This window comes from Labrus bergylta, chromosome 4, assembly GCF_963930695.1.
Source record: "Labrus bergylta chromosome 4, fLabBer1.1, whole genome shotgun sequence".
NCBI classification, from domain to species: Eukaryota; Metazoa; Chordata; class Actinopteri; order Labriformes; family Labridae; genus Labrus; species Labrus bergylta.
In genome coordinates, this window is record NC_089198.1 from 30,509,548 (window position 1) to 30,536,911 (window position 27,364).

The window sequence follows — 27,364 nt, forward strand, 5'->3', positions numbered from 1 at the left end:
TGCAAGTAGGCAACAAATTCATTTTACAGATTTCAATTTTTTCTTTCAAATATCAAAGGCCCTTTGCAAAACCCAGCTGACCCTGTACTGTAAACTCATTAAACTAAAATGTAAAGCTTTCGTTTACTTAGGACACGTAATGTCCAACAACCAGACTCACTCGGCTGGCAGTCACCAGTTAACATGGTAACTCTTTTAACCGTAACACCGGCACAGACTTTGCCGTTTCTAGCAATATAAATAGTATTCCAAGTGCCTGAAACTCACAGTTTATCTTAATATCTGAGTTTTGGTTGTCAGGTGATGTGAACAAAACACCTAGCTGTGGGAGGGGCTACTGCCCTTTGTGATGTCATGAAAGGAAAATCTCAAAACAGCCTGTTTGAGCACACGTTTACTGAAAGGAGGAGCAGACAGAAGACAGAGAGGATGGACTTTTCTCATGATTGGGGGGTTTGTAGACAGACTAGGGACACATATTAGTGTTTGAAGATCATGTTAAAGTGTATTTTGCATAATGTGTGACCTTGTGAAATGGTAGATGAGACAGTTTGTGATGCCAAAAAGCAGCCACCATATTGTAACAAAAGATTCACTTTAATTACGGATATGTACAGCACAAGCCCGAATCAAAAAACAGCAAGTCAAAATGTCTTCATATGCAGAGTTACTACTTCATTACATTTCCAAAAAGAGAACAAAATAAAGACATCACAGGTGTGCTTCTTTTACCAAAGTGATTTAAAACCTCCTTTATTGCACCACCAGAGCTTTACAGAGTCGAGTTCCCGGGTCAGAGAAAAAGGATGTCAGCCATAAAACAACGCAGTCGCACAGAAACACACGCTCTATGCTCGTATCCCTTTAAATTTATGACAAAGTCACGACGCCTCCTCCACAAACTTTAGTAAAACAATACGTCTTCGGACAGCTTGGAAAAGATGCAGGACGGTCTCTAAAATGATTTCCATAAAATCCATAGCTCTAAAGGGAAAATTAATTTGTTTTAAAAGAGAGATTTATTTTGTGTGTGTGTGTAAATAAGTCCAGGTGTGTAGGAAGGTGGAATATAAAGCACAAGATTTAAAATCTACACAAACAGCTTCAGAGAGTCTCAAACCAGGACCTGGAGAAATGTTCCCAAAAGTATCGTAGAGAAACTTGTTTTAGTGGGAACGTGAAGTAAATATCGCCGTACTCTTTTAATAATCACTGGTCTGATGATCTTTGGCTGCTTTAACACATAAAGGTGAACTTCCCCCCTCCCCCCTCCCTTATGGGGCAGAACCCCCCCCGTGGTCACTTATTTTCTTTTGTCGCATCTCACAAACTTCATTAAAAAGACATGAGCACGTTTCACTGTGAAATTAAAACTTCAGTCGACGTAATCCATCTTCTCAGAATAAGAAATGTCCTGGGTTTTTGTTAGTGTTTAACTGAAAGGTGAACAGTGAACACTTTGAAGAACTGTGAGAGCTTCGAGTACTCGCTGTAGAGAATGTTTTCATCATCAAAGTTAAGTAGTGAAAGCTGGAAAATAGAAAGAGAAATGTTTGTTTTGCCCCTGTGTAAAATCAGCCACTGTGTCCTGATGCCTTTTAATCTTTAGAAAAGAGAAAGGTTGACTTTGAGCTCTGGCAGTTTAAGTTGAAGGTTTCTGTCGGTCCAATACAAAGAATAAATCCAGGGTTTAGACCGCTACAGCTTTAAAAAAAGACTTCTCCACAAAGTCCAGTTTATAAAATTTAACAGGCGAATAAGAAAAAGGTTTGGACTCTGGTTCATGTGCTGGTGTCAAACAGCTCTCTGTTCAGGATGAATACTCTAATTAATTCTCATGTCATAATTCTGCGGAGTGCTCTACACCATGTGTTTGAGAAAGAATTAAAAAAAAGTAGAATAAATGCAGCGGGGTGTTGGAAGTCTGAAAAAAAATCAAAGGCTGTTGAACTTGATGGAAATAAAGACAAGAGATCACCAAGTTCAGCCTGATTCACATCACTGATCAAAACCTGCCAAACATGATGAATGTTGAGACATTATATCCATAATTATTTCACTACCATCCTCCTAAAGCAGCTGAACAAGATCATCACAGCATCAGATGCACTCAAACTCCAAATTGCACAGATTACATTTTAAGGTCCACGAGGATTGGGGCAGAAATGATCTGCTGCTGCTGCTGCTGCTGCTGCTGCTGCTGCTGCTGCTGCTGCTGCTGCTGCTGCTGCTGCGCACATCTGAAGCTACAGTATGTAGACGTCAGCGCGTCCCTGAGGACTGACCTCAAGAGGTTTTCCAGAACGTCAGGGACTATCTGCACTGTGAGCAGGAGCACGATCAATGTCGACCTGTGTTCTGTGTCTGAGCTGCCATGTCTCCTGCTGCGATGTCCAAACAAAACTTGCAAAGAAAAGTCTCCAGCTGTGCTGCTGAAAAATATAAAAAGCAGCGTGTTAAAGGGGTTTAAGAGGGTGAATGTGTAGCATGTGTTTCTAAATCTATAAGCTCAGAAAACTGATTTTTGTTTTTCTTCTCGGTTCATGTAAGAATCCATCTTCTGTTCACGTCTGCGCTGAGTTACATAAACACAATTCAACACCTCTGTGTGATTACACACTTGGGTTTTTAAATCATGATCCACTTTTTATGCGAGTGTGGCTCGTTGTCTGACTCCATAAGTCAGCCATGTGATTGCTAGCGTACCCCGCCTCTCACCCAATGACAGCTGAGACCGGATCCAGTCCCCCTGCGATCCCCAACGGGACAAGCAGGATAGATACTGGATGGATGGATGATGCACTTTTTTAAGGTAGCGTTTAATTTCAAAACATCTTAACTACTCCACAGACATAAACAAAAAATCTGACAGATTAGATTATTATTATTATTATTATTATTATTATTATGGTAACATATTTGCTTAGCCGAGTCCTTCAGGCAGTCAACGGCAAACAGAGAAAGGTTGTCACACAAATGAATGACAACTGTGCACTCATTAAAGTCTCAGCTGGAGTATCACAAACAAACAGCTGATCATCTCAGATGACATTTTAAGGTCCAACTGAAGGTCTGCACATCCTAAAAGAGGCAAATAAAGAATTCAACTGTACTGGGGCGTCTGAATTACAGTACAGGGTTTTGTTTAAAATCATCAAACTGCTTGAATTAGCTGCCCCGCAATGTCACCAAATTTAGTTTCTCGATGAGTGAGTTGTCAACCTAGCTAGAGCGACTAAAGGAAATGATCTAATCAATCAGGACTTTCTTTCAAGAAAAGATAGAGCCCGAATATTTTGATTCAAGGGAAAAAGACTAAAATGAAGTTTGTAAGAAAGAGACTCAATCCTATAAATGAAGCTTTCTGACCAAAAAACCCAAAGACAACATGAGCCAGAGGCACATCCCAGAATGCACCCTGCTCCCCTAATGTGGCAGGCTCTCACTGGCCACACCTCAAAGAGACTGTAAGACTACAACAACCAGAACTGTGAGCTCAGGTGTAAGGCATAAAGGACGACAACAATCCGTCATATCATGACGTTGTGTTGGGAGGCAGACAGCAGAGTGATTTAGATCAAACTGGAGCTGTTTTTTCTGCACGGCAGGTTTTGATCAGAAATGCTGAGTCAGACGTTTGCAGCTAAAAAAGAAAAATAAGAAACACACCTCTCTCTCCTCACACACACACACACATACACACACACAAACAACAGCTCGTTACTCTGAGACTTTCGCCGCCTCAAAGTTTACTGCCAGTTTTCTGTGCTTCCTCTTGGAGGCGGAGCCAGGGGTGTGGCCTGTTGATGGCGGGTTTTGTCGAGGGGGCGTGTGTGGGGCTGCTGTAGTTGTCGAGGAAGCCAAGTCTGCGAGACCGGGACTGGACGAGGCGGGGCCGCTGTTGGCGGTGTGTGGCAGTAGTAGGTCGACTTTACTGCTGTCCGGTTCAGTCTGAGCCTGTGATTGGTCGAAGGGCTGATATTGGGATCTCTGTGATTGGTTTCTGGCCACGGTGTGGGCGGCGCTGTAAAACTCTCGAGTGTCCTGGTTCTTCTTGTTTGCCGAGACTCTTTTCTTCGTCACCTGTCAGGATTAGAAGACAAGTGAGAGCTGGTTACCATGGCAGCAGCATCACTCCACCAGCAGAGGAAACAATATTCATCCTCCTGAGTAAGAAGTGTAATACGGGAAAGTATTCTGACTACACTTAGCTCCTTCCCCTGAATTCATGTGTGTAAATCTACCTGTAACGGTATGAACTGGTTGTGGGAGCCGATGGGCAGTGTGGCTGGAGCCTGCGGGCGAGCCGCACCAGGGAAGGTTCCTGCTGTGGTGTAGAACGGCTGGTTCGGGTGATGGGGAGGAGGCAGCGGCATCCCCCACATAGGGGCTGGGCCGAAACCCTGAGGAGGTAACATCAAACCACCTGGAGAAAAGGAGTGAGGAGGAAGAGTGAGATAAGAGCACATTAAAGACTAAACTTTGAAAATTAAAGGTCACATATTCTCCTCCTTTTCAACCGGTTGAAATAAGTATCAGAGTCCATCAAAACATGTGTGTGAAGTTTCTTGTTCTAAATCCACTCTGATCCTGTATTTGATCATGTCTATAAACCCCTCAATTTGAACCCTGCTCAGAACAGGCCGTTTCTGTGCCTGTACCTTTAAATGTAAATGATCTGTGTCTGACCACGCCCCCTCACTGGAAGGGCTTGGGTGGCTCAGGCTTTCTCGCTCCATGACCTATTATTTTAGGTGAGCAGGCAGACTCAGAGGGCAGAACTAATACTGCATTCAGCTGCTGCTCGGGTGGTCCAAGTTTCCGAGTTGGGAAGTCGTTCTTCCGACTTCAGTGTGTTCGCGTGATTTCAGTTCGGAGAGTTGGAATGTTGTAACAATAGCACAAAAAGCGTTGATGGTACGAAGAAGATCAGTGAAATGTTACTGTTAAAAGTTATATTTGAGCAAAAAGTTGATATGCAATATCTAAATTAATTAAAAGTAAACAACTTATTTTGCCCCTCAAGTCGGGAAGTCGGCACCTCATTCTTTCCAAGTTTCCGACCTGAGCAGGTGTTCATGTGCATTTTACAACTCGGAAACTCGTTTTTCCGATTTGTCCGACACCACATGAATGCAGCAAAACACCTAGCTTTGAGGGGGAGGGGTTACTGCCCTTTGTGATGTCACAAAGGGAAATAACAGCAGAGCTGATCTTCAGAACAACATCAACCCCTCTCGTGTGTTAATGCTCAATTAACGCTTAATTAACACAGTGACACTTTGGAATACCAACATGACTCTCAACTTAAGCTTTAGGAAGGATAGACTGACCTTGTTGGTTGAAAACGGGGGGCATGGCTCCGATGGGTGGGGGTCGTATCTGACCCACTCCTGGGAATATAGGAGGCGGGAGGGGGAAGCCCGATCCCACTGAGTTCTACAAGCAAGAGGAGAGACACAGAATGAGAATCATATGACATTTGCCTCTTTACCGTCTGATACAGAGTGCAGAGAGATGTGTTAACCTGCTGATTTACAGAAACACAAAAATGATGCAGATTTTGTTTTAACCAGCTGAACTGTTGAGATGTGTTTCTATTCTGAACAGAGATCATTTGTAAAGTTAATATTTATCTAAATGTTAAGGGGTTATATTATTTTTTTATTGATATTTGGCTGGCTGATATAAATGATCCTAAGTGATACCGGGGGCTACCTCTAGAGGGACACAAGAAAGTGCAGGATATAACGACACAGCAACGCTCGAGGAGATTACTGTTATGGTAACTCTGCAGTGGGCTAAAACAACTGATGACAGGTGGACTGATGGCTATGAGAAGTGCATTTCTCTAACTCGTTTCCTCCCTGACTTGCTTCCACTTAGTTTTGCAGTTCTTCCCGTAAACTTCTAAAGCGGATCTTATCCGTCGCCAACTAGTTTGGCGGTCATGTCTGTCGCTGTGCAGTGGTAATGACATGTTGTACAGATGTAGATTATTGTGGACTTGGTCGATCAGCTTGTCTTAAAAACGTGTCCCTGCTGCTGTGTTGACCCCATCACATCCATTCTGCCTCTACACAACCTCTGATATTCATTTAAATATTAAATCTTGTGTTTGCATAGCGTTTCGTTTTTAAGGAAGTGAACAGCCAGCGTGGAATGGGAATGCGCAGCAGCCATCGTAGCACACGTCCACGTAGTTAAAATAGGTATATCTCAAGTCCTAACAGCACGCACGCGTTAGATATCCAATCCAACGAGCATGATCGCACGCTTGCTGTCCAAACTGCATCCGTTTAATATTCAGTTTCCCCCTTGCAAACAATACGACATCCAGAGCTTTTGTATTGTTGGTGGCAAAACTGATGTGTGGTGCTTTGTATTGAGGAGGTGTTAACTCAAACCACAACACAGAGGCGCGTCAATAAACGGCTCCGGTGTTGGTGACACAAGTCAAAGCTAAACATTTAAATCATGTGAATACTATTTAAGGACCGTTATCTCCACTTTGTAAAACAAGCTAACAAGCTCTGTTGAGTGAGAAAAGCGAGTGTCAGTGTTGTGTAGAGCCACCCACTCTTCATCTGTCTATGCAACAACAGCGAGGAAAATAGAAACGGAGCGTCGTGGAGTCGCTCAATTAGGACAGGCTGTTAGTTAGCTTCAACCACCTGCTAACCATTAAGACAGTTCACACATACTGTAGATTCTCACAATAAAAAAATACGTGTGTATTTTGTACCAGTCTTTGGAGGGCAAAGAAGGCCGCTTTCTCCTTGGCATCATTCTCTGATTGGCACTGTGGGCCGTGGACCATCAGCCCGTTGGACAGCTTCACCTGACACACGACCAGATTCTGTGGAGACAGAGGGCAATGTCAGTGGAGCTCTGATGTGTTACACAGGTGTTAAGGAAACACTGACTGTAGCTCAGTTTCTTACAGGAAGGCATGAAATAAGACAGATGACATCAGATCTAAACATGTAGAAATACATTATTGAATGTGTGTGTGTGAACATGCATTGCACTGTGTTACCTGTCTGTTTCCTATGAAGCTGAAGTCAGGTGGGGCCATTCCTAACCCGACACACACATACGCCAGCTCTGACACCTTACTGGTCAGCATGGCGTTGGAGAGGTTAGCAGCAGCAGCAGGAGGAGGAGGAGCAGCCGTTGCATCACCATGTGGGTTGTTCATATTCGCAGCTGGAGGGAGAGAACATGAGAAAAGATTAGCGAGACAACACGGCTGAAGTTGTATCCAGACAGACGGCAGTGAAAAGATCAGGTTTGTACCTAGTTTCTTGGATGATCTTCTCCTGTTCTGCTGATACCCGGTGGAGGAGTTAGACGTCTCCTGGGCATTAGGACTTCCTGTTCCTGTGCCGTCGATCTTCAGCATCTCCTTCAGTACCAGAGTTCCCTTCTGCAACACCATGACACATGACACACACACATACACATTCAATTCGTGTAACAGAATGACTGGATAGAAATATGTTTGTTCAATTGTCCATGTTCTTGAAGATTTCAAGTAACTAAGAGGAGTCCATTGCTGCTTAATAATGTATGTGAGAGTAAATATAAAACTAAGGAAAGAGGAGGAGGAGAAAACATGGCCAGCATGATGCCTTCATCATGTTCTCCATCACTCATGTTTAACCAGCACATTTGTGCCATAATGACTTAATCATCTGCTATGATTAAAAATGTTGACTTGATGTGGTGCCGGTCATGAGTTCAATAATCTTTAGTAACAGATGTGAGCAGAATATGAAAGCAAGGGACAACATTACAGGTGTCAGAAGTGTTCCTCCATAATGTTTTCAGAAATATTTACATACATTTCAGGTATGGAAACCAACGTTAAACCTGGAATATAAGTCGCAGCGGTACATAAGACGCTGATCTGTTTCTGGATCTCTCAGAGAGAAAAAAAGGTTTAAACTGTCTTCCTGCGTAATGATTTCACGCCCTCAACAAAGACTTCAAAGTGACATCTGTGCAGCTCTGTAGCTTTTTTTTTTTTTTTAAATACCATTTTTTTTCTCCTTTTGTTGTTGCCTTTGTCCTATCAGGAAACAAAGTGTCACTAGATCAAGATAATGCTCTGTATTTATTCTGAGTCCTTCACTCTGGGCCTCCTCCTTTTTGCTATCTCATGCTGGAGAGAGCGGCGGTCCGTTTGAAAAAGCATTGAATTAAACTATCAGAAAGACAACTGTTGGCTCTGCCTTGGACTAAACACAAATTTCCAGAACAGCCACAGTTTACAAGCAACAGTGAAGGGAGGTGAAACATTTCAGGTCATGTGCAATGTGTGATGGTGGCGGCTGATCTCTCGGTGAAGTCGTCATGTTTGTCAGCATAATGTTGTGTAGGAACGTTTCAGATGAAAGGATAGGTATTAAAAGTGTGTCTAATAAACAAGTCTTTACGGTTATCAATACAGGCTGTAGGAATAATATAAGAGAGATAGAAAAGTCTGCACACTAAATGTCCTTCAAAGTGTGTTTTATCTGGGTAGAGCAGCAGTGTTTTTTTTGTGTTGGAATAATATATACAGTAATGTTGTTATTTCAGACTGTTTGTTTGTTTTTGTTAATCAACAGAAGCTATTTTTCATCTTTGCATTCACGGTACTCTACCTGCACATTACAAGAAGAACCAATCTTTGACTCACCATGGCGAAGGACTGTGGAGACAACGGGCCATCTGATTGGCTGGTCTGTGGTTGAGGAGGAGCTGGAGCGGGTGCAGTCTGCTGGTTACCAGCGGAGATCTTCAGGTTGGCTATCAGGTCCTCGAACTCTGTCGTCGTCTAAGTGAGAGAAATATGAGAGGGGACAGACGAGAGGAAGTGTGGAGACATCTGTTAATACAAACACTGTGGTCCAAAACTCCCAAACGAGGTCATGACCAGGCGTGTGTGTGTGTGTGTGTATGTGTGTGTGTGTGTGTGTGTGTACCTTGTTGGATGTGTTATTTGAGGGAAAAAGGGAGTTGATGTCTTCGTCTTTCTTTAACAGTCGGATGCCACCTACTGGGGCCTGAACACACAAACAAACAAAGGTTAGTGCAGCCACAGATTCACACACATTTATAAACATAATAGATAGCAGACGTATCCAACAAAGCAACAGGTCTGCTTTCTATTTCCACTACAACATAATGCACTGTATTCACACATGCAGGTACTCGTGCTTACAGCTTTGTTTGTCTGATGGTGAATCACCTGGTGGCTTTGTCCGTCCTAAAGTTTGAAACACGGGGGTGTTTTTTGCTTTATTATGCTTTACACATTCATATCTCACACATCCCATTACTTACAAACTCAGGCTTTCTTTGTATAGCTCAACATTAAAACTACTGGTTCTATTTTATAAAAGCTTCCAAAATGTCGCTGACACTAACGCCTGTGGTGTCGACATGGAAGATTTTTGTGTTTGACTTTTACACATTTTAAATCTCAGACACTTAAAACCATACCCGAGGTCCATTTTATGATTTGTATTGACAGGAATGAACAGAGTTAACAAGGCTTTCCTGTGGCAGTTTGTCTTATTTGAACTTTAAGTGATACTCTGTCATCTCTTCTGTTTCACCTGTCTGTGTAAGGATAAAAAGTTACAATGGATGGTCTTAGAAATGGGTCTGAATCACCAGGTAACAAACATCAACAGGTTAAGTTGGTAAGGCTAAAGGAAAGGAAATCCTTTGTCTTACAAGACAAAAGGATTACATGAAGCAAGACTTGGGTTGAAAATCCAAACATTTGTTGAAACAGACCCCTGACCCACAACCCATCTGAAAACCAACGTGGGAAAAATTAACTCATCAATGAAAAGGAAAAAACGACTTACATTATTTTGCCAGTGGGCTGGAGGTTTTTGAGGAGGACCAGAGCTCTGCAGAGACTGCCACACGTTACTGTACTCCTCTTTACTCTGGATGGAGAAGGTTCAGTTAATGTCACGTAGTTCAGGGGCTTACTGATGTGAAAAGAGTCAGGATCCTGATCTTACCTTTCCCTGTTTCTGGGGGAAACCTTTAGGGGGAGAGTTCCTGTTGCCATGGACAGCTGCCTTCCCCACGCCCTGTTTGTTGTTATGCTATGAAATAGGGAGGAGAGAAATAAGAAGAGGTGGTGTTAAAGAAGAAGAGGAAAACAGTGTGTTCATTAACCCATTTTTAACAGCAGAAAGTTTCCAAACTAAGGATGTTTTGTGTGATGTGAATTTTAACGGCAGGAACCCGGTCTAAATGTAGTTCTGGGGTTAAAGAGCTAGTCCTAATGAAGACCCTGCTAGGGGGGTACTAGTTTCTTAAGGTTCAGGGACCTTGGGGGGCAGGTCATGCAGCACCTGCAGTGCTGAATGTCTCTGATTGGTCAGCTGCAGTTATAGATCGCCCTGAGTGTTTAAAAGACTTCAGCTGCAAGCCCACAACTTTTTCCACACCTTTATTTATAATTGAAGTCTGGCTGTTATAGTTATGAAAAGGTTAAAAAAAACCACTAACAACATAACTCACCTGTGTCGGGATGAAGGGTGAACGAGGAGAGTGGTTCAAGCCGCCCAGCTGGCGCTGTGAGTTGAAGTTTGCGGCTGCAGAGGGCTGAGGTTTGACGATGGCGGTGAGTTTTTGGGAGGTGAGATCCCCTCGGGCTCCGTGGGAAAGGTTGATGAGTGCACAGGGAGGGAGGCGGTAACCACGTGGTGACGTACACCTGAGGACACATGCGAGCAGCACAGCGGTCACATTACTTGTCAGACATCACTCTGAGGGGAGTTGACTGGTTTTAATCAACCAGTGAAATGAGCAATACTGAGCTGCTGTCTTTTTTTTCTATTTTTTCTTCCATTATAAATGCTCTTAAAGAAAAATAATCCGTCACAGCTTCTCGGTAGCATTGTTCGCTGCAGCTTGTAAACACACCATCCAAACTGGACCCCTCCTCCTGGGCTCATCGTTACACTCACTGCAGGACGTTCTGTTTGTTTACTGCTTGTAGCTACACTGCAAGCTACCGCACGCTAGCACAAGCTAACCATCAATGTTTAGCACCTGCCTGTCCAACAGAAAGCAGGACAGCTGCAACTCAAGCCAACGCAAGGTTCACCTTCCATTTGGTGTTTCACCTCGCTATGATTATATTCTCTCTTTTTTGTCTCTACGTCCACATCTATCATTTTAGGTGGATTGAATCACGTTCCAATCGACCAGCTCACCGCCCAGAAACGCCTTGTGTCGACCGAAACAAACCAAAACATAAAAACACTGGCAGAGGACGGGGCCTCTGCAGACACAGTCACCACCACACATGTATGAATGTGTAAAAGTGTTGACTGAGGTCTATTACTTTTGTATAAATCTTTTTTTTTTTTTTGGGTAAAAAGCTACGGACTATCTTTCACAAAGCACATTTAAAACATTTGATTACCTGAGGTTAAGGCCTCCAGCAAATTCTTCATCAAAAAGCACTTCATAGAGAACCTCAGCTTCACGCTCCGCTGAAAACAGAACACTAAGTGTTAGTATGATATGTCACCTTTACATGATGCAGCTGCATGTTCTGCTGAAGAAAAGAGCTCCATCTCAAAAAGACCAGTGTGTCCTCCTCACCTCCTTTAATGCCGACGACCGTCCCTCTGAGTCCAAGTGGGACGCTGAAGCTCTCCCTGATGTTGACGACTCGGTCAAACATACGGTAATCTGCATCGGGGTCTGGCACCACGCCCTGCTGCTGCTCCAAGGGCTGCACACAAACATTCACACACAGGTTTTTTTAGTAGAAGAAGCCAATCATTTCAGAGAGAAGATTGATCTATAGCACTGTGAAAACAATCCCAAAACGGCAAACAGTTCTCACCCTGAAGAGGAGATGAGGCTTGACCGTCACACGGACTTTCTTGGTGCTCTTCTTCACCTGAGAGGAGGACAAAGTGAGACCTGAGTCAGATCACTGACAGACATGAGGTCTGATGTTTCAAACTGGATGTGGGCAGGGCTGTGTGTTACCTTCATTTTCTCCACGGCCTCCTCAATCTTCTCCACGATGGCTGAGTCCAGTACCTGCAGGTCGCAGGACGCCCTGCTGACAGAGCTTACCGGGTGACTTTTCAACCACGCCACGATTTCAGCAACCCTCTCTGCCCTGTGTGGAACACATCAATACCAGAGTTCATTCAAAAGAAACCATCAACTCCACACTGAGAGCTGAAATGTGATAGAGAAAGCTACAGGAAGATGAAATGCAACCAGTGATGTTTAGTTACCCGTTCTGCTCCAATCCAGGCCAGATGTCGTCTTCATAGAAAACATCATCGTGACTGTTTCTGGATACGAGGTTGAAAACCTCAGAAAATCTGAACAAATAAAAAGCATGAAAAAGAGAAAGATTAGTTTGAATGATCTGATGTAGGACGAGGAAACAATGTGCAGTGCCAGTGTTCTCACACACCTGTCCAGGTATTCAGCCAGCAGGTCCTCCACAGCAGCAGAGTAGAGCCACTCCTTCTCAGTTCTCTTCGTGTACCCGGGAACCTCCTCGTTCTTCTTGTTGAACTTCAGGTTCAGGCCAACGTTGGCTTTCTGCTCCCCACAGGGACTGCAGACAGAGAGGAAGAATGTTTTTAATACCAAACACAAATATTACTCCCACTACTATCCCAATAGACACTATATGTAAGGCCCTGTGTCCACCTGACAGGGTTTTTTTGAAGCAGTAAAGCACTGGCTGTGCACTTGGATGAAGCGTTGCACGTGCATCTTGTCTCTATGACAACAGACTGTTTATAATAGCTGCTGTATGACAGACACTGCACCTTTGCTTTAACTGTATGCATCATGTTTGAGATCAATTTATTTCCTTCACTATGAGCATTAAAACGAAGGATGCTTGCCCTCCTGTTTTGTCTGGTTGATGAGCTTGATAATGATGATCAGACACGGAGCAAGGACCCGATTGATCTACTTTATGATTGGCTGTTTGAAAAGATTTTCCACTCAAAGCGCTCGGAGCAGCTGCACAAAAAACTGGAGTTTGGAAAAAAAGACGTTGGACGCTGCTCTTTTTCTACAGGCCTGCTGCTGCAAACGCTCTCGCTTAATATGGAACAATTGTAAAAAGGAAGCTTGCACTCAGAGGAAAACGCTAGGTGGAGACAGACAACAAACAGCAGTTTCTAAAAGGTGTATTGAGCACTAACTTCTTCTTGGAGCCTCGGCCAATGAAGATACTTCCTGAAAAGCGGGAGACGAGGTAGCTGGTGATGCCGAGGCGAGACGCCAGAACGTATCCCGGGCTGTACTTCACACAGTATTTCTACAGAAACACAAACAGGCGTCACACGTGAGCACACATTGTAAATCTTTTACGGAAGATTTCTAAGTCAACGTTTCACACTTGTGCATCTCTTACGTGCTGGTTTTGGATCAGAGTCTCCAGCTGTGGTTCATGAGGAACATTGAAGACAACTCGCACCCGACCGTCTTTGATGACATCACTGGAGTCTTGCACCTGATTGGGTTATAAAAAGAGTTGTTACGGAGGGCAGATTTCAACATACGAGTGTTTCATATTTTAATACAGATTGAATTTTCTTTTAGAAAAAAGAAGAGCAGCAGTTTGTGATGATCCAGTATTTCTCCAATGACTTCTTGACCAGAGACAGCCAAGTGATCACGTACCTCGCCCATGGCGCCGTAGTAAGGGTTTCCCACCATGAAGACGGCGGTGGAAGGAGGAAAGAGCTCGTCCAAGCTCTTAAAGCAGGTCAGTGACGAGTAGAAGGCCTGGATGTCCTGAGAAGAAAATACAAAACCACATCATTAAACGAGTTGGTCAAAAAGGTGAGACGAGATGAGATCATTTTCTTAGAATAAAAAAACTAAATTTATTGGATTTCAGCTTCTTAGTTGTGAAAACTCTCTTCTTCTTTCCTCTCTTTGACACTGAACGGGTTATCTTTGTGACATGTGAGGACATCCACTTCGGCTTTTAGAGACATTGATCAACAATTTTAAATCCATGTTTGATCAATGCACCTTTTTCAAACATTAAAGACCAAACAACTCGTCATTTAATAGAGAAACAAATGAATCAAAAATAATAACAAATGTAAAGTAAAGCCCTACTCTACAGGACATTAATGTGTACCTGCATTAGTGATTTTAAACCAATGTTACTCTTCAAATGAACATCCTTAACTGTCACAGCCAGGAGTTAAAACTATTACTAAACCTGTCCATATAATCTACAAACACAATTTGTTGCCTTTGGAAAAGTTTATTTCAAAGATTGAAGTGAAGGAAGAGCTTGTCCTCAGCTCAGGCAGCTCTTTGTGCAGCCTCGTTACCCTGCTGGAAAAACACCATCGCTTTAGCATTAACCTTCAGCAATGAAGTCTGTTAGGCCCCGTGTCCACCTCGCAGTTTTTATTCTGAGCGCCAGCGTCTTTTTAGTTTACAATGAGGAGAGAGCGTTGTCAACAGACTGTTGTCATAGTGACAGGACAGACCTTTTCTGCCCGAAAAAAAACGCTAGGTGGACACAGGGCCTGTGTATGTAAAACTTGTATGGATCAACAGGACTTTAACAATTACAGCAGTCTTTCCTCAACAATAGCAAAGTGTTTTTACAACTAATGCGTTCATGGAGCCTCACTCATCAGAGGTTCCTGTGTGATTTCTATCAGTGTATTTCTATCTGGTGTGTGTGTGTGTGTGTGTGTGTGTGTGTGTGTGTGTGTGTGTGTGTGTGTGCACCTTAACGATGGTCTGGAAGGCGAAAGGGAGGACCTGCTTGGCCCACTGTTTCTCCAGCTCCACCACCCCGCTGGCTTTCGGGACGTATTTCCTTCCTGTCAGCAGCTGGCCGTACAAAACAACGGCCGTCTCGTTCACCGTGATGCCTTTCCTCTTCAAGAAACTGCAAGAAAGAAACGCTCCTCCATGAACATGAGCAATAATCCCCATCGTTATCCTATAATGTGGTAAAAGGGTCTGAGGATTTTAAACACAACTAACAGAAAGTTACAATGATACAATGACTCAGACATGAGAACAGCTTCACCATATTCTTAAAATATGTAAACATGAATATAAAAGCTGCATTATAACTTAATGCTCTATCTTTGTATGGTTACTCTTTGTCTCTTACTGTTCCGTGAGTCCTTGGACATCCTTCACCCAGTCCTTCTGCTCCTTGTCAGACAGATAGGTGACTCTGGTGGGAGGAGGTGTGGACGGTCTGTCATACACTCTTTGGACACCTGGCGGTTCATCCAGACAAAACCTGCCAAAGAGGGAGAAAGACTTCACCTGTAGCAGCAGACTGACGCACCAATAAAAACAATAATCTCTGTGCTAGCAAAAATATAAAAAACAGGTCTGCTAGATTTGTTGACAGGGAGGTTTCCCCATCTGATGTTTCCTCAGTGTAGATTTTGGAGCCCCCCAGTGGTAGAGATACAAAGATCATTTAAAGCATCTTCATAGTTGACTGTGAAAGCAGCCTGTTACAGACCTGTAGCCATTAAAACACATGTCCCTTTCAGAGTCCGAACATTTCCTGGACTATTTGAATCTGTCTTTTTTTTTTACTTTAACTGTGCAATCTGTCAAGAGTGTATGTCTGCAGTCTGAGCGTCTCGTCTCATGCTCTCTCGTCTGGAAGCCCCTTTGTGAGCTTCTGACTATCAAAGTAAAATCTTGTATCTGATCCGCTGTGCCTCGTTTCTACTTAGCTGTTTTTGTACTACAGGTTAAAGGCAATCATAGTATTGAATAATCATAAATAGAACACTTAGGACACAATAAGTCTACTGTTCAAGAAACATCACTAACATCATATTAAATATCGTGTTTGTATCCACTATTTAGAAAAATAAAACAAACAAACTTACTTGACCTCTCCATCTGACACGGCAACGATGCGAGCTTCCTCTAGATGCGGCCAGTTGACGAACACGGGTTTCCCCAGGACCTGCGCCGCAACATCATCGCATACCTGAGGGGGGCAGAGTGAGAGAGAAAACACAGACAGTGAAGCTGACGATGTGGGTACAAGACACGATCTGTAGGAGACAATAATACGGGGAATATCATACATCAGTTATATTAAGAACTACTGTATGTCAGTAAGTACAGCATGCAGTGTGTTGATTTAGTGAGAGCAGTAAAAAAAGAGAGAGATGCTCACAGGATCAGCGTCGTCCTTGCTGTGGAGGATCTCCAGCATCATGTTCTCCCCTCTGCTGCTCTGCTGAAACACGACCACCCCACTCTTCTTTTTGTAGAACTAAAGTGAGTGAGCCCAGAGAGAAAACCAAGGAGAGAGAGAGTGAGAGAGAGAGAGAGAGGGGGGGAGAGAGAGAGAGAGAGAGAGACTACTGTAAAACACAAAATCTACTTTCATTCATGTTTCCATACTTATTGTTTCTAAGCAATTCTAACTTTTAAGCTTCAAACAATCAATAAGCACAAACTGAAATGTAGATAATGTTTCCTTCTGCAGTGAGGTTTCATTTAGAAAGGTTTAAGTTCATCGGACACTAATCCTAAAAATAAAAAAACATTGTGCTTGACTTGTTGTTGTGTTGTACACACACACACACACACACACACACACACACACACACACACACACACAGACTGACCTTGTGTTTGATGTGCTGCAAAGTTGGGAAACCACAGAAGTACAGAGCCGAGCGGTCGACGGCTCTGCTGCGGTGGCTCAGAGGTACGTGCCAGGCGTCCATAGGGATGTCTTCTTTCCTGTAACAGACGAAAGAAAAGACAGTTAACGTTCAGTAAGAATCCAGCTGCATGGACCCGATGACGGTGAGTATTCTTTACATGATTGTGTGAGAGAATCAACATTTACACGTTTTAATCCCAACGCTGCACCGCCTGAAAAAAGCTTCAATTATATGCAGGAAAAATCTGTTTTTATTTTGATTGTGGTTAGGTAGTCATTCTATTTCATAACTGCATAAAAACACTTAAATATTACTTTCACCATTTAATCTTGTGCATCGTGTGAGGTGAAGAAGACTGAAATGTTGACATTAGAGCTCACACTCAGTAAAGACTATAAGCTATCAGGGCTGTGTGTGTGTGTGTGTGTGTGTGTGTGTGTGTGTGTGTGTGTGTGTGTGTGTGTGTGTGTGTGTGTGTGTGTGTGTGTGTGTGTGTGTGTGTGTGTGTGTACCTGACATGGCAGTGCACGATGTCGGGGAACAGATGAGGCACGCTGGAGGAATATGTAAAGTCTGTCTCCTGGTCATAGAAGTAGACTGCACACTCTGTGTGACAGTTCCTGGCCCTCTCCTGATTGGTCAGCTGGTGGTTACAGAGCTCCATGGCTGCTAGTAAGCACCGCTGTTCAGTGAAAACACAACATGAAACACTGTTGATGAGAATGCATATTTAATGCAGGTGTTGCATTATGTTAGCGGCGGTCTGTTTCTGTGTGTGCACCTCATCTATGAAGGGGATGAGAACCACAGCCTCCCACTCCTGCTGCTTTCCATTGAGGTCTGTTTTGAAGTCGACAGGGTAATACTCGATGATGGGGGAACTTTCACTGGTCATGAGGTGCTGCAACACCGAAAACAATAAGTTAGCATCTTTATCATGTTTGGATCTTATAACACCCGTCATCTTTTCTGATTTACTAATTTTAAAAGTAGACACACCACATGCAGACACTACCCATACGTCCAGTATATATTATGTATCAATATGAGTGTGTTACCCTGTAAGCCTGAGGCAGCAGCTCCATGCTCGCAGCAGGAAGGACCGCCAACAGCTGCTGGAAAGGCATGAAGGGTTTCCCCAGGTCAAAGGTCAACTTTAACTCCGATATATTCCTGATGTCAGACAGGAAGGGAGCATAGTGGTAGGGGTAGTACCTGGAGAGAGAAAAAAACAAAACATACACATGTGATTCAAAGAGTGAAGAGAGACAACAAAAATAAAATCCAGAAAAATGTAAAAACTGTCTCCTTGTAAAACAAATTTAGCCAATCAATAAAACTTACTACACACCAAGGTTGTCAGAATGTGTGATCATTTTTGATACCACATGTTTTAAAAATAATACAATCTCCATTATGTTCATGAACGTTGGTAAAAAAGGAAAGGGTTAGGGTCAAATGGATCATGACCGAAATGTTGCTAATGTGTTTAAATGTTTAAATGTTTTTATCTGCTTTAAAGCATTTTAGTCGGCTGAGGCTGTCTTAAAGGTGCAGTACAAACAAACTTGACTTGACATGTATTAATGCAGTTTCGACACATCTGGCTGGAGATGTAGACGTGTTGGTGGATGATCCTGACAAACATTTGCTGTTTAAATGTGTTACTTGTGTCTTTAAATGTCTACTAAGGTATATTCTGTTGTTGTATGTTTGGCTGCTCGTTGTTTGTGTTAAACTCTGTACATTTTGCTGCCGCCTGTCTCGGCCAGGACGCTCTTAAAAATTTTTTTTTTTTAATATCAATGAGTTTCTTTCCTGGTTAAAAAATTAAAGAAAAAAAGACAGTGTTGGAGAGTTTTACTGCCTTTTTGTAATCAAAAACAACAAACAAATCCTATAATAGGGTGACTTCTTTCTTTGTTGCTGTCAGATTAAAACAGGTATTTAATTAAGATGAAGAGTCTGGTTTTCTGGCACAACTTCACCAACTACCAAGGTGCATGGAGAGTGAAAGGCTTAAAAAAAAAAGCTCCTGCAGCACTCTTAATATGAAGATCATCTTTATTTGATCGATGTGTTTCAGCTGGTGGTCTTCATCAGGGTCATCCTGATCCTGAGCGATGTGTGTTGCTGGAGCTTTTTTGACCTCATCAAAACATTGAAATATTTTGAGCTATACAAGTTTCAAATCTGGTATTGTGATGTAACAACTGTTCTACACGTAGAATCTATCATTAAAGAGTGGACGAGAAGCAAAAGAAAGTGAATTTTGAAAAGAAGTTCTCACCAGCTCCAGGACTGCACCCCGTGGTAATAGTAGTGAAGGATCCACTGGATACCTTCCACGTAGCACTTGGCCTGTGCGGCTAGAAAGTCACTGAAAATGAGAAATCAAAAACTCAGATTAGGACTGTGATTGTGAATTACAATTGGATGTTAAGTGACGCATAATGTTGTTTTCTCATTAATGACTTCTCTCACCCTTTGAGAGAGAGTAAAAAGTTTAAAAAATGTGACTAACTATTCAGAAGCATTTCTACTGTTTAGAATCATTTAATTTAATTCTGTTTGGCTGTAAAAATAATTGGCTCAGCTTCAAAGTCCACATATTTTTATCATTTCGTGTGTGTGTGTGTGTCTCAACACTCACTCAGACACAACATCCACGCCGATCTTGGTCATGTAGTAGGTGCGCTTGTACTGTCTGAACTCCGTCTCAAACATGTCGTCCTCCTCTTCCTCGTCCTCTCCTGCTGATCCTTTCCCCGCTGCAGGAACTTTTTCTGACGTGATCATATCTGACAGACTAAGCCCTGAATCCTACAAACACATAAAAATTGTTTAGTTACTGATTTCAGGAGTCTGTTACTACAAGATCACTTATATGTGTGTGTGTTTGTTAATATGTTGACCCGACAGCTGACCTCCTTCTTGGAGTCTCTGCTGGCAGCTTCCTGTTCTGCAGCCAATCCGGCGGCCTCGTTCAGATACTTGTTACCCACTTTACTCTCAAACCACTTCAAGTCCACGAACACTTCACTGAAATGTTCCCTGTCGAACTGGAGAAGAGAAGGAGCAGTTTTAGAAGTCAAAGGTTAAGTGACACACTTCCTCAGCACAGACTGAACTACTTACAAACTGTACTGATTTTTTTGTAACATTATATGAAATAAATGGGCAAGCACGGCTGCTCCCTCCTTTTTTATCCAATAAAGATGAGAGTATTATTCTTCAAATAACATTAACTTTCGGTTGAACTTAAAGTACCAATCGAATCCGACGGACAGAAGAAAAACACACATCTACATGTTTACAGCCCAAACACTGTGGCTTTCTCTCTCACTCACTTTCATAGTATTAATGATTGACAGGTGTCATGACACGACCCCTTGATTTGATCATCATTTGAGCAGAGACCAACGACTCTTGACCAATGACAGGCCAGGTGTTACAGACTGTAGACAAGCTGTTACCTATGTTAGCATCTAAAGCTAAAACTGCAGAAAAAAGAGAAAGGTCCATACTGTTCAGCTTTTTGTCAAATATTGTAAATTTTTAGTAGCCTCATAATCAAATAGCTATATTCTTTCTATTAGATAGTCTGTCTGTCACTGGGAGAACATCTGTTTGTTCAGTAAATAAATCACTTTTGCTACATGGCTAATTATCTAAAAGCTTTGAAATTGTGTATTTTGTTTTTTACAATTGTGTATTTTGACTGTTTTTTCTGCTTCCTGGGATTTACAGTATGTCGCCCTCTTGTGGCTGTTATATTCATTGATCCTGTTCTCTCTGGTGATAATGATTGTTTTGCTGATAGCCAAACTTGCTGCTTGTCTCCTTCCACATTTGCCTGAAGAAGAGCCAAATGTTGTCCTGTTTAAAATAAAGTTCCTCATTGGGAGCTGAACAGTGTGCGGACCTCTCTATTTTTCCTGCAGTTTATACTCGGATTGTCCTGCACCTTTGTGAAAAACTTTATTCTCTTTTACCATCATCAGTTCAAAAACGATTGATTTTGAAAAAACATCGGCAATTTCCATTTTGTGTTAGCATCAAGCTCACAAACTAAGATGTACATCTCGGTCCATCTCCCCCTGAGTAATGAGTCATGTCGCAGCCACATTTATCAAGTGTCTGATACTATTGAACGTCACTGATTCTATACATCAGGATCTCTTCTCACCTCAGCGAGCTTCTCCAGGTATTTCTCAAAGTTTCTGAGGTTGAGATGTCCGTTCTCATTCAGGTAACCTAAGTTAGAAAAGAGGGTTCAGTTTAGTTTCTTACAGATATGAAAACTCAATAGAAGAATATTTGTGTATCACAATCGTCAGACTCAGCAGTTTGTAAACACATGTATGTTAACTTTAATGAATATAAGTGTGAGGTTAAGCGTTTGTGTGCTCTCACCCCCCAGGCTGGGCAGGACACTGATGTAGGTCTTGTACAGCAGAGGCAGAGCGTCATGACTGATGTGAAGATGAGGGAGGTGAGGGATGAAATCATTCCCCACCAGGAAGCCCATGAGAATCCAGTCGTCTATTATTCGCTCCAAGTCATAATCACTGCCGAGGTGATTCTAAAAACAGCCGTGAACAAAATCAGTTAAGGTGAGGTGTTGCTTATTTCACTGAAATACACACAAAACCTCCCCTGGCATGGACAATTCTTTCCTTGTTTCCATTGGTTTCCATTTTTGTATAAATGGCCCTTTTCATTCACAAGTTTGTTGGTGTGTTTGTCTCACCCTGAGCCCAGAGAACTCGTAGTCGATGTACTCCCTCATCAAAGACAAGTGAAGAAGGTGGAAAGTTGTTTCCTCTGGAGCCGTTATCCTGGAAAAAAAAGAAAAGAGCAGCGTTCACTACAGAGACAGAGCAGATAGACGTGAACGACTAAAGACAAAACAAAAGAACACAACCCCTTACAAAGAGTTTGGAAACCAACCTTTTTTGGTTTTTCTTTCCCCCGAAGCGTACCTCCTCTCTGAGCAGGGAGAAGTTTGGCTCGTGGCTGGTTAAACCCAACATTATCTACAACACAGAGGGCAAGAGGGGGTGAGATTCAAAGAGCAGTTAGGGCATTAACGTAAATCTCTGTATGAGTCCACGGAACAGAAACCGTACCAGGTCAGCATCCAGCCCGTACAGGCAGTGTCGGGTGTTGGGGTTGTGACCCGGCTTGGCATTCTCAGAGCGAATAAACTCCATGATCTTATGTTCTCCTTCTCCTGGAGTCTGTGAGGAAGACAAACATTGACTCAGGACAAAACCAACAACTCAGGCTGACACACAGAATCACACTCTCGTGGACACTGGTGCCGACATGCAGCCGCTGAAGCCGCAGACGATTCTTTCTTCTTCACAGTGAGCCTACCTCATGACCCGACAGGTAGACTTTGACGTTCTGCCACAGTTTGTCGGTGGAGCCCTTGTTGTGAACAAAATATTTGAGCTGGTCCTGGAGTCTCACCATGAAGTCAGTACCTGAAAAAGGATACATGATTAAAGACCCGTCTAACAACTTTCTCAGAACAGACACATTTATTTCTGATATGTCGGCATTGTATGAAATAAACAACCACTGGTTTAATAGACGACAGTCGTCACAGTAAACAAGAAAAAAAGAATGCATTTAATAAACTGAGCTCAACCCAAATTGCGTCAATGTCTAAATATAATTTGTGTGTATACAGAGGAACCATAGAAGACTGTTTATAAACATGGACGACAACCACTGGTTTCTGAAGGGCTGTTTGGAAGCCCATCCATGGTGGTCACCATATTGGAAATGTTGACTCTTAAACTTTAGTCAACCTTACGACAGACAAAGAGCTGCAGCTGAGGCAGACTTTAATCCTCCTGATAAACCGCTTCAGCTGGAGCAACCACACCCCTAATGCATAACCTATATCCTTCATAAAATCAAAACAGGTGAGTGAAAAAAAACAACAGGCTGCACACATGTTAATTCTGCTGTAAAAACTGTAAAAATGTGTGGCTTTTTATTCCTTTACGTAGAGACAGGACAGTGAAGAGGGAGAGAGAGAGAGTGTGGAATGATATGTGGGAAAGGAGCCTCAGGTCAGATCTGAACCTGGGCCATCCGCTTGGAGAACTGGGGCCTCCACACCTGGGCATGCGCACTAACCACTTCACTACCAGCACACCCTAAAACGGAAAAGCTAATTTCCCTACCAGAAGAAGAACCGGTGGTTGTACATGTTCATGGTTTGCCGTAGCTTATTCTTATTCATGTAAATGTGTTAAGATGTTCGTTATGAGCAAAGCTTTGAGAGCTTCTCCTACCGGGAGTGATACAGTTGGAGTCGAAGCGAGCCTCTGTGGGTAGCACCTCTCCTTTCTCCAGGGCTTTTTTGATCTTATCCTCTGCTTCTTTGGCGGACCTAGACACAAACACACACAGAGTCAAACACAAACACATAAAGACAGCTATCAAAAAGTCTGTCAGACTCTCAGTCTCAGGCTGTTATCCTGCCTGTCGTCTGGTTTCTTCAGTCTTTTACCAAAGCAAATATTGCATTTTAGTTCTGTTCTGTTTGGGGCCCGTTCTGCCTTATTAGGGCAGTTTATGCCGGGCTCGGGGTTTAGAAATGTGGCACCTAGAACGTCATTGCTAGACCAAAGAATTACACATGACATTGAATTACTACATTTGAAAACAGAGTTGTCGTCTCGGCCAGATAACTAAAAGCAAATGAGTCATTATTTACACTTGAGATTTAACATCACGCTGAAGGCATGTTTGGAATCATGTTCCTTTATTTGGTCACTTTAAGAAAAGCTAGCGTCACATCTAAATTTAACATTCATAATCGGTCTTTGAGATTCAAAGAAGAAACTTTTATTGGCAAGAGAGCTAAAAGTGGTGACTTTTGCTTATCCATAGTTTAAAACAGGAACTTGTGGAACTCCACAGCCAGTTTAATCCAAGATGGCCTTCAAAATCATTTCTCCACGCTCCTTTCATCCTGCTCGGATCTCTACCTGAATCTGCGCCCTCTCTGCTGGTTCATCTTCGCCCTCGGTGCCACGCCATCCACCGCCATGAAGAAGACTTTGCGAGGCTTGATGATCCTGAAGAGAACCTCCAGGTAATGAAAGATGTCAGCGAAAATCTTTTCCTCAGAAATGCGGAAGTGGACGTCCTCGTCGTTGGGGTGGGAACACTGATGGATGATACCATTCATGTCCAGATAGAGATTGTCGAACTCTGGAATCTGAAGAGAGAAAGAAAAAAATACATTGATAATGACGAATACAACTACAGTGTTTGGTAAATTTACTCTGGAATAATCTTGTAATTTGTCCAGTAAATAGTCAGTAAAACATGTTGCTTTTCCTGAACTGTATGACATTTCTGAACAACAGGAATGTTAACACTTTTGTTTCGATTTAAGCGTTTTCACATGAACAGCTGACAAATTTGCAGGAATCACAAGTAAAAATTAAAAGCTCTAATGATCTCTTCAAGTCGTAAACAACAAAGAGAACACTAACATCTATGTTTAGTACTTAAAAATTAGGATTGTCGCGAAACCAGAACTTTAAACTGATGTGATTCAAGTAAAAATCTAACTATATCGATATCTGTTTCAATACCACGATGAGAAAAATATAAGTGCAAGGCACCCAATATTGGGTGAATTCTTATTTTTAACTCAAAAAAACTGCAGGCAAACTCCTGCACACTGTCTTGATTGCATAAACCCATCAGCAATGTATTTGGCAACTTAGTGTTCTTCCTCTCTCTTGTCGCAGCTTTCGGTTAAAAATATGACGAAAGATCTGAAAAACATCTGTACTTTCTCGATGGTACCAATCATCAACACAACAGAGATGGTATCACTTTTAAACATGTGGTAACAAAGTATCGAGAAAAAGTATAAAAAACCTTTGGCAACCTGATAAAAAATATGAGTGTAAAATGTAACTGTGGACTCGTGACTCGTTATTAAAAAGCCAGTAAGTCTTCTGGCTTTTAAATCATTAAATGGCTCAACACCTCACTACCTAAGTGAACTACTACATGTTCATGCTCCAACCAGCTGCTCCTGGACGTGCCTAAAACAAGGCTCAAAACTAGGGGCGATCAAACCTTTTCTGTTGCAGCTCCGACACTTTGGAACAGATTACCATTTAAAATAAGATCTGCTGCCACAACTGAACAGTTTAAGTCATTTTTAAAAACCCATTTCTTTTCCTTTGCTTTTACTAGTTGAGTGTTTTATCCCAGCAGCAGTGTCTATTCGAACTTTTACTATTGTTTTGAGTTTTAATTCACTTTTAATTTTTGCTTTTACGTGTTTTTATGATGTTTTGGATGTAATGTATTTTGCCTGATTTACTGTACAGCACTTTGGTCTGCCTCGGCTGTTATAAATGTGCTATATAAATAAAGTTGACTTGACTTTGACAATCTGAAAAGGGAAGGATCTGGTTTTCTATTTCATTTGTTGTCAAATATTTATCTGTTTGAACACCATGTCTCTTTTCATAACACATGAAGCAGTCTTATGTAATGGGGGTGTCACTGGACTACCAGCTGATGAAACACTATCTTCACTGAAGACCCGCTGAGCACACAAAATACTTTATTTACACACTTTTCACTTTGCACTTTTCACAGACAAAGGTCACAAAGTGCTTTACATCAACAAAATACAACCTACAGTCTATCAGAATAAAAACAGGAAGTAGCTCATAAAGTCCTGCTCTGACCAGGAACATTAATTATCACAGTAAACTCAGATTAATATGTGGACATGATGAACCACAGGCCTGTCTAAACATTAGCGTTTTCACCTGCTACACATTCAAATGTAAGGTTTCCTCTCGTTCAGGCTATTAAAGTGTTTTGTTAAACATATGTTAGCTACGTGGAATAAAAGTTTCACGGCCTGCTTCTTTTTTTCTTACTTGGTTCGATGATAGCCAGAAGCTAAGCTAAGCTAACGCTAACACTGAATTGTCCTACCTGGTGTTCCTTCACAACTTCACTCAGACACGGGTAGCGCTCTGAAATCCATCGGTAAAACTTCGGTACTCCCATCTTTTAGCAGGGATGTCTTAACCTCTAGTTCAAATAGAGTAAACTATTACAACTAAAAAAGAGATGTTTGGTTATGAAGATAACTCTGGCTGGAGTCTCTCTAACAAGCTAGTTGTCCCTGGTCCGTCTGCTAAAACATTCCGCCGCCGCTCGCTGTTCCGAACACAAACGTTCCATTATTTTGTTTTAGTGCCCACCTCCTCTCCTGTTGTCGCTATGGAAACCAATTCCCGCCAGAAAATAAGCACATAATGGGAAACTTAAAAAATAATAAAAATAGCTTTTATCTGTTTTCTTATTTTATTGCATTTAAAAAAATAAACATAATAGATCAATGAAAAAAATCAGACAGTACATAATGATAGGTTAAATAAAAAAAAAATATATATTTTGAAATAAATGTGCTGGAGGAGCCAAATAAACCCAGAGGGACTTGTCGAGAGGCCCTCCTAAAGAGAAACATTTAAAACAGAGACAAATTATTAAAGTACTCCAAGCAAATACAATAAAGCTAACAAGAAAACATACTCAATAAAGTGTAAAAGAAAGCAAAACAAGAAAGAGTAACATTAAAGAAGAGGGAAAAAAGGAAAATAAGCACTTATTGCAAAGAATGATTATGATGGTGAATTACTTAATTGGCCAAGCAGGAAATAAATGCTTTGTTTTTTAAATAAGTTGAAGCTGGTGAGGTTTCTAGTATGACTGGGTAAATTGTTCCAACAATGAGGTCCTCTGAATGTGATGAAGAACTGAGAAAAAGTCCAGAAAAATGCAGAATGAAGTACGCTGGCTGACCCTGTGTTGTAATGATGGATTTGAGAATTGAACTGAAAGTCTAGAAAATCACAATATGAAAAGTCTGAGATGTTGTGTGTAACTTAACATAGCCTAATTAAAAAATATATCATTTTTGATATGATCATTGAATCAAAAGGAAAAAAAAATATCTCTTTTTGGATTTGCTATGCAAAAACAAAATCATTAAGTAGGCCTATGATATTGATGATATTGATAATCCCTAGTATTCAATTCATCTTTCTTTTGAGTATTTGAAACCACAGGAAGCTTACAACTACTTGAATGTTCTTACGTATCCCCTGTGCTGAAATAACTGCAAATAAGTTAATTTAAGATTATCAAAGTAAAAATGGTGCTTATAACTGGCCTGATTATCATCCCATAATGTGGACTATCAACAACACAATTTAGAAAGAAAAAAAAAGACTGGATGCTTTTTTTTTTTTACCTCTGGGATGAATCAAGAGGTATTGTTGTTTAATTTAACATACCCTTCATAAATGTTTTATAATAATTAAAGCTGAGTCAGCCTAAAGAAAAAACAGCTGCATGAAATCAATACATGTAATAACTTCTGAATGCAGCAACAATTAGAAGCTTTCCAACATCTTTTTTTTTTTCCTTTCTAAAGTTCCTCAGCTCCGTACACCTGAGTATAAACTGTTATCTCTGATTGTTCTCAACATCACTCAACATTTGATCTGATAAAGACGTCGAGGGAAACAGAAGAGATGCTCTATAAAAACGCTGAGCAGAGAACCAACACTGTCAAACGAAGA

At 41.8% G+C, this 27,364-nt stretch overlaps 1 protein-coding gene across 1 annotated transcript; it reads right to left on the reverse strand.

Annotated features, from left to right (window-relative positions):
• Nucleotides 1–578: 578 nt before the first annotated feature.
• xrn1 (5'-3' exoribonuclease 1) lies at nt 579–25,924 on the reverse strand. Its single transcript, XM_020629318.3, has 40 exons — nt 25,710–25,924; nt 23,720–23,952; nt 23,021–23,118; nt 22,089–22,198; nt 21,839–21,949; nt 21,660–21,745; nt 21,460–21,547; nt 21,123–21,291; nt 20,896–20,963; nt 19,634–19,768; nt 19,360–19,529; nt 18,997–19,086; nt 17,765–17,921; nt 17,488–17,607; nt 17,219–17,388; nt 16,665–16,782; nt 16,208–16,306; nt 15,912–16,015; nt 15,167–15,301; nt 14,773–14,935; nt 13,696–13,809; nt 13,427–13,525; nt 13,215–13,330; nt 12,467–12,613; nt 12,282–12,371; nt 12,025–12,160; nt 11,876–11,932; nt 11,629–11,761; nt 11,447–11,516; nt 10,537–10,732; nt 10,029–10,115; nt 9,867–9,950; nt 8,973–9,053; nt 8,687–8,824; nt 7,300–7,429; nt 7,040–7,209; nt 6,746–6,859; nt 5,334–5,439; nt 4,245–4,426; nt 579–4,083 (listed from the first exon to the last, which is right to left on the reverse strand). The coding sequence occupies exons 1-40, from the start codon at nt 25,782–25,784 to the stop codon at nt 3,721–3,723; spliced, it is 5,112 nt and encodes a 1,703-aa protein (XP_020484974.2). The 5' UTR covers nt 25,785–25,924; the 3' UTR covers nt 579–3,720.
• Between the last annotated feature and the right edge of the window lie 1,440 nt (nt 25,925–27,364).

What these genes read in the sequence shown, in the direction of transcription:
- xrn1 (XM_020629318.3), bottom strand. Translation starts at nt 25,784, where the DNA reads ATGGGAGTACCGAAGTTTTACCGATGGATTTCAGAGCGCTACCCGTGT. An exon ending in CTCCAACTGTATCACTCCCG is followed by an intron (nt 22,199 to 23,020) that starts GTAGGAGAAGCT and finishes ATCCTTTTTCAG; the next exon opens with GTACTGACTTCATGGTGAGA. An exon ending in GGGGTGCAGTCCTGGAGCTG is followed by an intron (nt 17,922 to 18,996) that starts GTGAGAACTTCT and finishes TTCTCTCTCCAG; the next exon opens with GTACTACCCCTACCACTATG.